Raw genomic sequence first — 15662 nt, forward strand, 5'->3', positions numbered from 1 at the left:
TGGTTTCTTGATATACATATTGTTTTACTCATACATATCCTTGTATTCAATTATGATTATGATTGGTGAAGTGGAACGCCATTAAGGACATATGTTTGGTATTTATCTCCCAATATATGCAATTGCACTATCTAAAGTATCCATTTCAAGTAAATTCACCCAGTTTACCCTTCTACTACATAGATTTGGTAAGATTGTACATTCAAGATTGTCTCTGTCATGTGCCCATTACAAGTACAATATTTTTATAATTTCTTAGATGCAATCATTTGATCAGATTTGTGGGATCGTAAGTAATTGGAAGGTAATTATCTATTATTTACATAAATGGGACAATTTTGGCACTTCCTCTCTTATGATCGTGAAATCCAACATTCTGAATAACAAAATGCTGTATTTCAATCGACCTTAGCGTCATTTTACATAGATTTTCTCCACATACTGCGTGGTCTTCTATACGAATCGATTGTAAAAATCTCATAGAAAGATGGCATCTGAGGAAATTATTGTACCTTTAGTGGCCACCTTTAGGACAGGGATCGCTGGAAAACATAAATGATCTGGCATACCTGGTCAGAGTTCATAAAAAAATTGTTCGCGATTGTTGGTAAAATTTTTCAGCCCTCGACTAGATTATATCAGAGCATAGCGAGGGCTGCTCAAATGTTAGTGAATTAGTGTTGTGTTTGCATACATACATCACATAAGGAACTTATTTTTAATAAATCTAGAACAGCCTGCATTTATTAGAAGAAAATGTCTTCCTGTGGGTGCTTTCATCTGATTGCAGTTACAAACCTGCTAATTAATTAACTTTCAGGTAAACAGTAAAAAAGGGCGCAGGAGGCTAGTGGACAAATCGGGCGCCGCCATTCACTCCCATAATAAATATCGTTTACTGGGCGCCAAACAGGAAAAAAGGGCGCCCGAGAATAATAACGGTTTCCAACGGCGCCCGAAGATTTTTAATGTTTTATAACTGCTTGTGATGATTTACGTTTCCTATTTCAATAAAACATTATTTTAAATGTTATCCCTTACTGTTTGTAAAACATTATTATTCACAAAATAAAGCGATCAGTACGTAACGTAAATTGTAATATATTTTATCCCTTACTGTTTCTAAAACATTATTCTACACACAATACAGTGATTACTAAGGAGAGTCTTAGGTTTAGGCACCACCAGGGGGTCTTAGGTTTAGGCACCATCAGGGGAGTCTTAGGTTTAGGCACCACCAGGGGGTCTTAGGTTTAGGCACCACCAGGGGAGTCTTAGGTTTAGGCACCACCAGGGGGGTCTTAGGTTTAGGCACCACCAGGGGGTCTTAGGTTTAGGCACCACCAGGGGAGTCTTAGGTTTAGGCACCACCAGGGGGGGTCTTAGGTTTAGGCACCACCAGGGGGTCTTAGGTTTAGGCACCACCAGAGGGGTCTTTGGTTTAGGCACCAATATGGGGGTCTAGGGGTTAGGGGTAGGTACAGGGAGGGTTACTAACTAATTTTTTTTTAAACGTTATTATACATTTCACTTTTTAAATGGAAGATTAACGTTTTCACAATTGCCAATTTCATGCACATTATTTAATGATTGATAACTTTATAAAACATTATTTTTAAACGAAATATAGTACATTATATTTTTAAACATTATCCATGTTTATCATTTAAAACCCCGCGCCCTTTTTTCCCAGCGCCCCTTTTTAACGTACGCAACTTTCAGCAATTCTCACTGTGGTATGATATAACTCAGGAGAAAGTTGCAGTATTTTACCTTATAATAGTCAATAAAACAAGTAATCTGTATTCTCCAATCATCTCAAGTCTGGGATCAAGATAGTAAATAAGGCTGTCTTCTCTAATAGGAGCATAATTAGGAATTGCGTTGGTATTCAAATGCACGTTTCTTAATTTGGAAACCCGGATTATGCCATACATGGCAGTTCAGCATCAAAGCTAGTGGAGAGGGTCACGGGTTGCGGTCCACATCATTCTTTACGTGACTATGATGCTTCCTCTTTCTGGCTTGTAAGGAGGAAACATCAAAGTCACATGAAGAACAACGTGGACTGCAACCCCACGACCCTCTCCACTAACTTTGATGCTGCACTGCTTTGTACGGCATAATCTGGGTTTCTAAATTAAGAAACCTAGGTTCGAACACCAACATTAATTAGGAATAATAATCTTATGTGGATGGTCAGTTCTGAAAAAAACAGTCCCATTTCAAAAACTAATGACTACAAGCAAGCAACATAACGGGTTTGTAAAAAGAATATAAAATGTAATCTGATTCATTTGATCTTGAGGCAAAGGCAGAAACCTCAGCTGTACGTTCCATCAGATGCACACTAATAGCAGCCACATCAAACAGACAAAACCATCCTTTTTAGGGCGCGTTATAGAAAAGCACTGCTAATGTAAAGCAACACATTCTATAGCTGCACTAATAGAAATGCCACACAGGGCCCTGAAACTCCTAAAGGGTTTCCACAAAGACTGAGCCAGTGGAATGCAAATTTGCCACAGGAAGTCATTACTGTATTCAGGACCTTATTCTGGAAATTAGGTTTTCTCACAGATCCACTTTCTCATTGTAATATTGCATTTGGCAATTTTCTTCACTCTGCTATGCATGCAGATCTTTTGTAACACTATTTTGCTTTTCAGAGATTTGTGTGCTGACTGAAACATTAGGCCCTGGCAATTAATAGCATACATTCTGCTACTTCATAATCTTTCCTTTTTAGTTGCTTAATGCCTGAAGTTACGCTATGCATTCTACCAAAAATATCTTACTGTTAACAACACCTCAGGCTATTTAAAAGCTGCATATTGTGTTACTAACAGTCGTGTAACACCTGCTGTGGTTTTCAACACTTTAGCAGAGCTTGCTTTTCTTTTAATTTGAAGACTGCAGTAGAAATATTGGTTCCTGAATTCAGGATTTAACATGGAACACCAGGAAAAATATTATTTTACTTTTCAAATGTGTCAGGCGTCTGTATGATAAAAGCTGCAATCTTATCCCCAGGATTGCTGCAGTTTTGTGAAACTTTGTGCAAAGTATAGCACTGGAATGGCTTGTCACTTGTCAGTGGTGTTTGTCAGCCTTCAGGCTATTCAAGCAGTGCTGTTGTGTCTCAGATTAAAGAAATGTAACAACCTATAGTACAGCGTAGTAAATTATTCAGGATACCTATTTTTACCTTTAATTATTCTAGTTTCAGGATCAGAAACTCTTCATATATTTATATATTTTTGTATATTTGTATGTAACCCTGCCCCCGCCCCACCCCCATGATGTCTAACGTAGGCTATGACGTCATGTAGTATTCCTCCCCAGAGCACTTTGGGAGATCATGTAACACTCCTGCTCACTTCAGAGGGGAGAAAAAAAATCCTACAGTGGTTCACCTTGCCAGTATTAAACATGATGGCATTTCTGATACACACACACACACACACACACACACATATATATATATATATATATATATACAGTGTGTCTATATATATATATATATATATATATATATATATATATATATATATATATATATATATATATATATATATATATATATATAATGAATATTATTAAAAAAATAGCAATTTTGTTAATTGAACGTAACGCCCATTACTGCAGCAATGCACTTGTTACCCTGGTACAACACCTTGTGCTAATTGGGCAATGTGCTTTACTTTCGGTACCTGCACATGCCAATTTTATTGACTTTAAGTAAGGCCCCTAAATCACCACATCCTCCCTCTTCAAGGAAAGGTACATTACCTTAAAGGTTTCCTTTCCTCTTCTTTAAGCCAATGAGCTTTTTTTTTTTTTTTCTCCACTATAAACCTCTATTTCCAGGCATTGGCCTGGCCTGTTCTGTCTGCATAAGGTAGCATGGACTGGTGAGCCGAAATGATAACTTCGTTGACAATCTATGATGGGTCACACAGCTGCAGCTGTCAGTGGAGAAAAAACACTTTAACCTAGTACATACCAGAGCGGTTCGGTTGCGTTTTTCGGAATGCTTGCGGCTGAGGAAACGCTTGGGTAATATATTTCAATGGGCTGGTGCACAACAGAGCGGTTCGGTTTTAGCTGAAACCAAACTCCCGGGCTGCAGCATTTTTTGGATTTCGGAGGCGTTTCTGCCTCCAATGTTAAGTATAGGAAAAACGCAAAACGCTTGTTAAATTGCCAGATCAGAGCGGTTTTACAAGCGTTTTTGTTACAGTAGCTGTTCAGTAACAGCTTTACTGTAACAGCGTCTAGTTAAAAATGGCGCCGGCAAAAAAAATGGCGCCCCCTTCTGCCCGATATATGTTTAAAACGATATTTATCGTTTTAAAGGTTAAAATAGTGCAGACCTTTTGAACGAAATTTATCGTTTTAAAACTTTTTTTTTTCGTGCCTGAACGATATTTATCGTTTTAACCCTTGCTTTGCTGCCGTTTGGAAAATATCTGCCCGCCAGCTTTAATGTTTAATAGCAAAGCCACCTTAAAAGCTACAAACACCAAATGTGCAGGGAATGTTAAGAAGAAAATTGTGAACAAGAGGAAAACATTTTTTTTCAAAAAGACCTTATAGTTTTTGAGAAAATCGATTTTGAATATTCTTCTTCTGACCGTGGGAAAATTAAACGCCCGCCGACTTTAGCGGTTAATAGCAAAGCCCCTTTAAATGCCAGAAACACCAAATGTGTAGGGAATGTTAAGAAGAATAGTGGGAACACGAAGAAAAAAAAAGTTCAAAAAGACCTTATAGTTTTTGAGAAAATCGAGTTTAAATCTTCAAAGAGGAAATGTATCTATTTAAATCGCGTACTGACATTTCCGTGGAAACTTTTTCCGCCGACTTTAGCAGTTAATAGCAAAGTCCCCTTAAATCCTAGCAACACCAAATTTGCAGGATATGTTAAAAAGATACTGGGAAACAATATTTAAAAAAAAAATGAAAACATTTTATTTTATTTTTTTTTAAATTAAAATTTGTGGGTTATGTTCAGAGTGTGGGAAATGTTTTGAAAAAAATGACGTGGGGTCCCCCCTCCCGAGCCTCTGTAACCCCTTGTCTCCCATGCAGGCTGGGATAGCCAGAATGCGGAGCCCCGGCCGACTGGGGCTTCGCACCCTGAGCTATACCAGCCCGCATGGTCCATGGTATGGGGGGGCTTCGGGGGGGAGGGGCGGCCAAGCCTTCCCCTCCCCCCCGGAGCCCTTGTCCAATCCATGGACAAGGGGCTCTTCCCCACCTCCGGTGCCCCAGGAGGAGGTGGGGGCGACGACTCCCTGGGGGGGGGGGTTCATGGTGGCATCTGGGAGTCCCCTTTAAGAAGGGGACCCCAAGATGCCCACCCCCCTCCCAGGAGAAATGAGTATAGGGCTACTTTGTACCCCTTACCCATTTCAACAAAGGGTTAAATGAAATAAAAACACAACCACGAGAAAAGTATTTTAATAATCTTAATTAACCACAAATACTTACCTGTACCTTTAAAAAAATGTTCCCATGCCAATATATCCTCGGAAATGATCCAACGAATAACAATATCCTCTTATCTTGCGATCTTCAATTAACTTGATTGAAGATCTCCCACGCCAATTAGAATACTATACCTTACAATGCGTCCTGCGTAGGGACGCATAGCACGGCTCCCGCTGTCCTCCCCGCCTCCTCACCTGTCACCCTCACCTAGCCTGGCACCTGGTGCACCCAGAGGCGTATCTGGGTAATATGGTGCCTATGGCAAACACTAAAAGTGTGCCCCCCCCAATTTGTTTTTCCCTTGAAGGGTGGTTAGATGAAGGGTGACTGGGGCAGGGTGGCTGGGTCCAACTGCAGGGTGGGTCTGGGTGCAGGGTGGCTGGGTCTGGGTGCAGGGTGGCTGGGTCTGGGTGCAGGGTGGCTGGGTCTGGGTGCAGGGTGGCTGGGTCCAACTGTAGGGTGGGTCTGGGTGCAGGGTGGCTGGGTCCAACGGCAGGGTGGGTCTGGGTGCAGGGTGGCTGGGTCTGGGTGCAGGGTGGCTGGGTCAGGCTGCAGGGTGACTGGGACCAGCTGCATGGTGAATCTGGGTGCAGGGTGACTGGGTCTGGGTGGCTGGGTCCGGCTGCAGGGTGGGTCTGGGTGCAGGGTGGCTGGATCAGGGTGCAGGTCAAGGTGGCTGGGTCAGAATGCAGGGTAATTGGGACTGGCTGTAGGGTGAGTATGGGTGCAGGGTGGCTGGGTCAGTATGACTGGGACCGGCTGCAGGGTGAGTCTGCATTCAGGGTGGTTTGGGCAGGTTGAAGGGTGGCTGGGTTAGAGTGCAGGGTGGGTGGCTAGATGAAGGGTGGCTGGGTGCAGGTCAGGATGGCTGGGGCAGGGTGAATGGTGGCTGGGTGAAGGGTGGCTGGGGCAGGGTGAAGGGTAGCTGGGTGCAGGGTGGCTGGGGCAGGGTAAAGGGTGGCTGGGTGCAGGGTGGCTGGGTGCAGGGTGGCTGGGGCAGGGTGAATGGTGGCTGGGTGAAGGGTGGCTGGGTGCAGGGTGAAGGGTGGCTGGGTGAAGGGTGGCTGGGTGCAGGGTGAAGGGTGGCTGGGTGAAGGGTGGCTGGGTGCAGGGTGAATTGTGGCTGGGGACAGGGTGAAGGCTGGGGCAGGGTGAATGGTGGCTGGGGCAGGGTGAATTGCCTGGGTGCAGGATGAAGGCTGGGGCAGGGTGAATGGTGGCTAGGCGCAGTGTGAAAGCTGGGTCAGGGTGAATTGTGGCTGGGTGCAGGCTGCCTTCTGTACCTGTATCTCGGTGCGTGCCGCTCCCCCACTGCTGCCATAGCTGCGTCCCCTCCTGGCTGCGTCCCCTCCGCTGCGTCTCCTCTAGCGTCCCCGCCTGGGTCGTAGTAACAGACCACCTACTGAGATCAGTGGACAGAGCAGGCGCACGTTACCCGCCGCCCGCTGTACTCCAAATGCAGGAAGTGATGTCACTTATTGCATTAGAGTACAGCGGGCGGCGGGTAGCTTGAGCGCTCTCGCTGTCCACTGATCTCAGTAGGTGGTCTGTTACTATGACGCCGGCGGGGACGCTAGAGGAGACGCAGCGGAGGGGACGCAGCCAGGAGGGGAGACAGGCAGCGCTGGAGCGGTGGTGTGAGGGCAGCGGCGGCTGGGTAGGGGGGCGCAACCCAGGAGGGGAGGCAGACAGTGAGGGAGCAAAGGCATGGGGGCAGGCATGGCGCCCATGGGGCAATGGCGCCCATAGCACTAGCCATGCCTGCACCCCTCTAGATCCGCCACTGGGTGCACCCATGGGTGCCACCCTAGGTGAAGGTGACAGGTGCAGGCAGACGGGGAGAGACAGCGGAGCTGGCAGCTATACGTCCACACAGGACGCATCCTAAGGTATGGTAACCGGCTCTTAAATGAGCCGGTTCTTTTTGTATTGAATCAAATGAATCGATTCAAAAAGTTTCCACGGAAATGTCAGTACGCGATTTAAATAGATACATTTCCTCTTTGAAGATTTAAACTCGATTTTCTCAAAAACTATAAGGTCTTTTTGAACATTTTTTTTTCTTCGTGTTCCCACTATTCTTCTTAACATTCCCTACACATTTGGTGTTTCTGGCATTTAAAGGGGCTTTGCTATTAACCGCTAAAGTCGGCGGGCGTTTAATTTTCCCACGGTCAGAAGAAGAATATTCAAAATCGATTTTCTCAAAAACTATAAGGTCTTTTTGAAAAAAAAATTTTCCTCTTGTTCACAATTTTCTTCTTAACATTCCCTGCAAATTTGGTGTTTGTAGCTTTTAAGGGGGCTTTGATATTAAACAATGTTTAATTGGGCCGAGTTGGGCCGAACCTCCGACATTAAAGCCGGCGGGCAGATATTTTCCAAACGGCAGCAAAGCAAGGGTTAAAACGATAAATATCGTTTGGGAGCAATACAAATATAAATATAAACGATAAATATCGTTTTTAAAGCCGGCGCCATTTTTAGCTGTCAAAAACGAAAAATAACTAGCGATAGTGGTTCTCTATGGGGCGCCGTTTTTTAACTACGATAACTGGCGCCATTTTTAACGGACCCCACTGTAACAATATCTGTAATCTGCTACACAAAAATGCTACCAAAAACGCTTCACTTTAAGTAAAAAACGCTACACAAAACCTCAAAATGCTAGCAAAACGCTTCATAATAATAAGAAAAAACGCTTCAAAAACCGCTAGCGTTTTGCGGATCTGCTAGCGGTTTTTGGACTGTGTGTAAACAGAAAATCGTTTATGATAAACTTATCCTAAAAACCTGGAATAAAAAAATGCAACAAATCTAAACGTGGAATTAAACTAACAATGCTGCCAAAATGCATTTTACAATGCCTGCCACTACCTGCGGTAATTCTCAAGTCACTCTATGGGGTGTATTCAGCAAATGCTGGTAAAATGGCCATTTGCTCAGTGCTTCGCTATATTGTAAGTTCTGTTAAAATCGCTATGCGGTCCTGCGCACTGAAGTTTTACCACCATTTGCTGAATACACCTCTGTGTGAGTTCCACAAGTACCTAATATAAAAGAGACCCTTCACTTAGTTTCCACACTAACCTAATCTCCACTAAATAGTCCACTGGCACAGCCTGTATTGGCAGGAAAGTCTGTGACCACGTGTACAGAAAGTGCCAAGGATCCAGGGGCATTTAAGACTCCTACAAAGTCATCTGATGATTACAGTAGATTACTGCTTATAAGGTTCTCTCTTTGACAACTACAATAATCTGCGTATTGTAACTTTTTGCTTTTTTTCTCCTGCAGAATCGGTGACTAGTGAAACAACACTAAAAAGCAAGTCTGTAGATTCAAAAACCATGAAGGTAAGACACTACACTGATGGAACAAATATTCTATGGAGGATGAGGAGCATTTGTTAAATTGTAGGTGTCAAAATCAGCTTATTCGGTAATCCATAGCAGAACAAAACACAAACAAGTACAAATGTCTTATTTTAGCTAGTTGCTGTGGATACTGTGTTTTGTACTTAGGGCTAGGCTCTATCCTTGCTGTGTTTTGTTGCATAAACTCAAAGTATATCATGAAAACTATGTAGGCCTCGAACCCACTAGGAGCGCTTTTCTGAGTGCTTTGTAATTTGAAAAGCTCTTGCTAATGTTATCCTATGTGTGTGTTCACACTGGAGCGATGTGATTTTGTAAAAATCCCCCATAGCATTGCATTAGCAAGAGCTTTTAAAATCTCTAGCTTTTAAAAAGCTCTTGTAGTGTGAATGAGCCCTAAAAGTTGTTTTGATGATGCTAAAAGTAATAAAGCAAACAGTCTACAGGAAAAGAATCTGAAGGCTTATTGGCCAAAAGCTTACCCTATTTCTTTCCTAAAAGTTACCGTAGTCAACAATTGGTATCATCATGATCATATGACTATTCATATTAGTAGTTTAGAAACCTAATCTATAAAACAAACAGAAATAATGACCCTTTGAATATTCCTGCAGTAAAACCTTTACTCAAGCTGTCTCTCACTGTCTCTTGGCTGTTTAAGTCTTTCAGAAAACTGGACTGTATTTGACCCAGTGGGTCGAAGAACTCAGTGAAGCTCTTTTTTCATATATAACATGAGGTTTTTTTAACTCTTCCTGTAGTAGAAAACAACGGGAAACTTTTTTCTTTGCTGCTAATGTTCTATTTCTTAGCTGTACTACACATACAATGTATTATCTCATAAGTTTATTTTTGCTTCAGGTTTGCTTTAACCATTCAGCCCGCAAGTGTTTTCACCTTCAGGACAGAAGCAATTTTCCCCTGTTAGCGCTCCTCCCATTCATTCGCCAATAACTTTATCACTACTCATCACATGTAAATGATCTATATCTTTTCTTTCTCTTCAAATTAAGCTTTTCATGGGCAATGCTTGTTTTCAGTAATTACTTTATTTTCTATGCATTTTATAGGCAAATACAAAAAAAGGAAAGAAAAAATACAAATTTTTTTCAATTCCATCCTCTATAGTTTTAAAATAAGCAATGCTACTATAAATAAAACCCACCCATTTTATTTGCCCATTAGTCCCAGCTATCACAACATTTCAATGATGTTCCTAATACAATGTATGGCATCAATATATTATGTGGAAATAAAGGTATATTTTTTTTTTTTTTTTTTTTTTTTTTGTGTCACATCAATTGTAAGCCGATATGCACTAAAATTATAGTAATATACCCTCATGACAAACATATTAAAAAAAAAAAAAAGCTGAGTCCCTAAGGCAACTATTTAAGGAATTTGTTTTTTTTACAGTTTTTTTTTTCTTTCATTTTTTTGCTTGGTAATTGGGGTGGGGGGGAGAGGGCTTTGGAAGGTATTAATTACATTTTTTTTAAAGTAGAAATCCGAAATGGAAATGCAGCCGGGTCCGAGCGGCGGTCATGTGCGCATGCACGTGCACCCACCGATTAAACACTGGATGAGAATACTTGTCCAGTTAGACTTGAGCGGCGCCTATCTGGACAAGAATACTCATCCAGATTGGCTTAAGTGGTTAAGCATTAAAAATTATATATTTATAATTTTATATATATATTTTAGTAAGCACTTCATTTGAAATTGGATTTAAGTGACCCTTGGTTGCTTTATCCTCTGCAATTTTACAGTTAAATATGCTGAGTATGTAGCATGAGTTGTACAATTAGCATGACCCGCATAACCTAGATAATGCGAGCGTCACTAATGTAACGCACAATACTAGCAACACTCACGTTACCTGGGAACAAAGGGTCATGCTAACTGAGCATTACGTGCTACATACTCAGCCTAATTAACATTAACATTTCAGTGCACTCCTTGCACACATCAACTTTAGGAAACTTTTCTGCATATGCTCTATAAGTGAAAACTCCCAAAGGATCAAACTCATTTAGTACACTGAAGGGGCATGCAGGAAACCTAAACCAAGTTATTTGGGGCAGATTTATCCAAACTGGTGCAAGAAGAATTGTAGAAAATTTTGTGCAAAACTGGTGCAGACGTGGAGCAGTTGTGCAACGTGACCAATCACAATACTTGATCTAGGCAACATCTCGATTTTGTGCACCAGTTCTGCTCCAGTTTTTATTTCCCTGGTTTGGATAAATCTGTTCCAGTGTTATCTAATTGCTCAGCTCAAGGTTTTCTCACACAGGAATTACAGGAATATGAAATGTCAGTTAATCTCTTTCTGTGTTTTTCATTGACAAGTACATTTTATGAAAATGCTGGTGATCATTAAACAATTAAGATGGCATTCATTCACAGTTCTTATTTACAACAAAAAAGTGCCTCAAATTTTAGCTTTAAAATACAATAAACTGTATCTCTCAAAGTCAACTTGAATCTTCATCCTGTATACTAAAGCAAACATTTCAAAACATTATATTTGTTACAACCTTATAATTACTCCTTTTCTGATTTTTTTTGTACCATAATTTTATTTATCTCTGAGCGCTTCTATTCACATGCTTAATAGCCCCTCCCTTCATCACTGCCATTGGTCAACTGTGACTATTGCTAATCTAGAAACATTCACAGGTTTGCTATTAATGCCAAACCTGTCATTTCTGCAGCAGCGGACACAATTTAAGTGACCATCAGGTCACAGTTCTGAAGTAGAATTTTAATGATAAGTCACAGCCATAAAATATCAGATATCAAAGGAATACATGAAAGAAAGCTCAAGTCCCAAAACAGCAGAGGAGAATATCTGTCAACAAACACAAGCTCAGACACTGTATTAGAAAGCCTTATGGGGCCTTTGTGTTTTGTGGAGTCTGAGAGGCATGCTTTCTTTTTTAAAGTAACACCGACCAAAGGTTTTAACAACCGTAGTCGTAGAATGATAAAATTGATGGAGGTGTTCTTTTTAGTCTACATAACTAAGTAGATCTTCAAAATTACAGCATACCCGGAGTAGTAGAAGTGCAGAGCAAGTAAATGATCACTAGAAAACCAGCTTCAGCATGTTTATTTGAATTATACGTAACAAATCTTGGTTTACACTCGAAGTGACTTCTTTTCAAATGGCAATACTCTCATCTGAGGATCCTTTAACATGCTAATTTTACTGGGTAATAAGCACACTTAAAGGGAACCAGAGAGGAATGCTTCGCTAAAATAGAAAAAAGATTTTATACATACCTGGGGCTTCTTCCAGCCCCATAAGCCTGGATCGCTCCCACTCCGCCATCCTCCTCTTCCTGGATCCGCCGGTACCGGGCCCGTCACTTCCGGTGGACGCGGCCAATTGTCCGCATCACAGGGGCTCCCTCCATACTTGTACGCATACGGCTGCGCAGTAAGCAGCCACAAGCGTACCTGTATGGAGGGAGCCCCCTGTGATGCGGAGAATTGGCCGCGTCCGCCGGCCGACTCGCGGCAATGACGGGACCCGGTACCGGCGGATCCAGGCAGCGGAGGACGGCAGCGTGGGAGCGATCCAGGCGTATTGGGCTGGAGGGAGCCCCAGGTATGTATAATAGCTTTTCTTCATCCTCTCTGGTTCCCTTTAAAGGGAACCAGAACTGAGGAAACTCACTTCAGGTTTGATACATACCTACAGTAAGTAGAGGGAAGGCTCTGGATACCAGAGAGCCTGGTTATCTGTCCATCCCGTCATTCCTGCGCTGTCCCTGGTTGAAGGTATTCTTTCTGTTAGGTCTTTGGTACTCCTCAGGCAGCCTTCAGAACCACTCGTGTCCCTGTGTAGTTCTGAAGAGGAGCACATCAATACTGTACACGCACAACTAGCTGTGACTACTGTCAGAGGTGTACCAAAGACTTGAATAACCGAAGACCAGGAAGCCTCTATGGCATCCAGAGCCTTCCCTCTACTTGGGTATGTATCAGACCTGTTCAGACCTCACGTCACATTTGCTTTAACTACACGATGTTATTCACCCATGATTATCTATTGAAACTAGAAAATGATCAAGAGTCAGCTTGCCAAAATTTGAAACTTTCCCAAAACTTTTTTTCAATCATATTTTCTCTTGTGCACTTTATTAAATTATGTACACATGCTGGATCAACCTCAGCTGAGGCTGTCATTAAAGAGACTCCGTAACAAAAATTGCATCCTGTTTTTTATCATCCTACAAGTTCCAAAATCTGTTCTAATGTGTTTTGGCTTACTGCAGCACGTTCTACTATCACCATCTCTGTAATAAATCAACGTATCTCTCTCTTGTCAGACTTGTCAGCCTGTGTCTGGAAGGCTGCCAAGTTCTTCAGTGTTGTGGTTCTGTGATGCATCTCCCCCCTCCAGGCCCCTCTCTGCACACTGCCTGTGTGTTATTTAGATTATGGCAGGTTCTCTCTGCTCTATTATCTTTTACAATCTGGATAAATCCTCCTCTGAGCTGGCTGGGCTTTCACATACTGAGGAATTACATACAGGAATAGCTGTCTGCACTCTGCAGGAAGAAACAGCCTGACACTTCAGTGGAAGATAGCTGCAGGGGGAAAAAAACACACAAATGATCTCTTGAGATTAAAAAGGAAGGCTGTATACAGCCTGCTTGTGTGTGGATGTATTTTCTATGTGTGGACATACTGTACATCAACCTACTTCCTGTTTTGGTGGCCATTTTGTTTGTTTATAAACAAACTTTTTAAAACTGTTTTTAACCACTTTTAATGCGGCGAGGAGCTGCAAAATTGTGACAGAGGGTAATAGGAGATGTCCCCTAACGCACTAGTATGTTTACTTTTGTGGGATTTTAACAATACAGATTCTCTTTAAGGACCTTCTCAGCCAAGAATCTAGTGTGTGTACAGGATCCCTGGCATGCCAACCGACTCTCCTCCTCACCACACCCACTGGAACCTGCTCTGTTGCATCATCCCTCCGCTACCCTTTTTTATAGCAACAGATACATTGCTAGCCTTTAGACTAGTGATGTGTCTGTATAGCACTCTGCACAAAAATGTTCACCCATGGGATTGAGTCCCAGTACTCGTACCTGTGTATCCTCCCTGGCGGTGTGATTACTTCAAGATTTTATTGTCTAAAAGCGGTGCAATTTTTTCACAAGCTTTTAGACCTTAAAAATTATACCACTAGATAAATGTACAACAGCCCTGCAGCTCTTGAGCGCTTTGAGTCCGACAATAGAAAAGCGCTATATAAATGTTCAGATTATTATTATATATACAACAATCTTAAAGTAAACCTCCAGACTAAAAATCTACTCAGCAGCACTGAAAAGGCTTGGTGTTTCTTTTACAGTTTCACAGCATCAGAACTTTGTTTTTCGTACCCAAGCCTCATTTTTAGCTACACAGAAGCTAAGCTCCTCCCCATCAAAGAAATATGTCCTGGCATTTTTCCCCTGATGCTGTGCAAAGCATGATGAGATTTCTGATGTTGGTGTTTTCGTTGCCTAGCACGTGCAGCTGGGAGGGGTGATCAGGACACAGGACAGTTGGAACTGTGTCTCATGCTCCCTGTCACCTCCCTTCAACCAAAAAGATGGCTGCCCCATGAAATCACAAACATTTGCCTGTTCTTTTAAAACAGGGTGGGTAAGAGATTATATTACCTATCTATTTTAATTAACATAACTAACGTAATGTACCTAACTTAGTGATAGTATGTTTGTTTAGGCTGAAGTTCCTCTTTAAAGCAAAAAATATGAGCAGGTGTTGTGGAGGTTACAAGATCCTTTTCTGTTTTGTCCATGTAGGTTACTGTAAATGTTGGAGAACATCCTGAAATAGAAGCTAATGAGGACCTTGAATGTTGTGACTTCTGTCTGATGCCCAAGAAGGCTTTTCCATCAGTAGAACAACTAATTTCAGACCCTCCCAGCATGGTAAAAATCTATTGCTCTATACATTATGGTAGTGGTAACTACTACTACTGGCCTGTAGTAGACTATGGGCTTGATTCACAAAGCCGTGATAATTGTTATCATGCTGTGAAAAGTGCTTAGCTCGAAATTTAGCGTGAAAATGGTTATCGTGAGGATAAATTTGCGTTATCGCACTAACACGAACGTTAATGAGTGAAAATTCACGTTATTGCGCAAACGCGAACTTTCACATGCAATAACCGTTTTTCACGCAATAACGCACTACAGCGCACACAAAGTACTTTTTCACAGCCATGATAACAGTTAGCACGGCTTTGTGAATCAAGCCCAATAAGTGATAGCATCTCCTGCTTACAGAAAGAAGATGAGATGTACACCAGGGTTAAGGGCTTGCACCAGCAGGACCGGGATAAGGAAATGACAACAAGGGCTAGAGTCCAAGGATGGAACACATTTCCAATATCAAAGCCATCAATGACCTTGAACACCTCAGCCATCAAAAGTAATCTAATGCCCCATCCCGAGTCAATAGAAGCCACGCCGCAGTTGTACCAAGCAGGGCTGTGGAGTTGGATTCTGTGGTTTCATAAACTAGGGTGTCAGATCATTTTTTTTTACCGACTTCACAGCCCTGGTCCCAAGTCCAACCAATTGTTTACAAGTGACAGGGTAGAGTCTACTCTAGAGATGCATTAGGGATGAAGAAGTTAAATCTCTTTATCAGGGCATACTAAAGAGCAGGTCCAATTAACTTTTTGATGCACTTTGGGGGAAGTACACATGCGCAGTAGCCAAAACACATGGACACAGGGACAGGAGGATGATG

General features: G+C 42.1%; 1 protein-coding gene across 5 annotated transcripts in view; it reads left to right on the forward strand.

Moving 5' to 3' along the window:
* ERICH6B (glutamate rich 6B) overlaps positions 1-15662 on the forward strand; it is a 241941-nt gene that overhangs the window by 105176 nt on the left and 121103 nt on the right. For all 5 annotated transcript variants that reach the window (XM_068267754.1, XM_068267755.1, XM_068267757.1 and 2 more), the window contains exons 7-8: positions 8794-8852; positions 14708-14836. In XM_068267754.1, coding sequence (XP_068123855.1) covers positions 8794-8852; positions 14708-14836 — 188 coding nt within the window. The remainder of the gene's footprint in view (positions 1-8793; positions 8853-14707; positions 14837-15662) is intronic.

Source organism: Hyperolius riggenbachi, chromosome 2 (genome assembly GCF_040937935.1).
Source record: "Hyperolius riggenbachi isolate aHypRig1 chromosome 2, aHypRig1.pri, whole genome shotgun sequence".
Classification (NCBI taxonomy): domain Eukaryota; kingdom Metazoa; phylum Chordata; class Amphibia; order Anura; family Hyperoliidae; genus Hyperolius; species Hyperolius riggenbachi.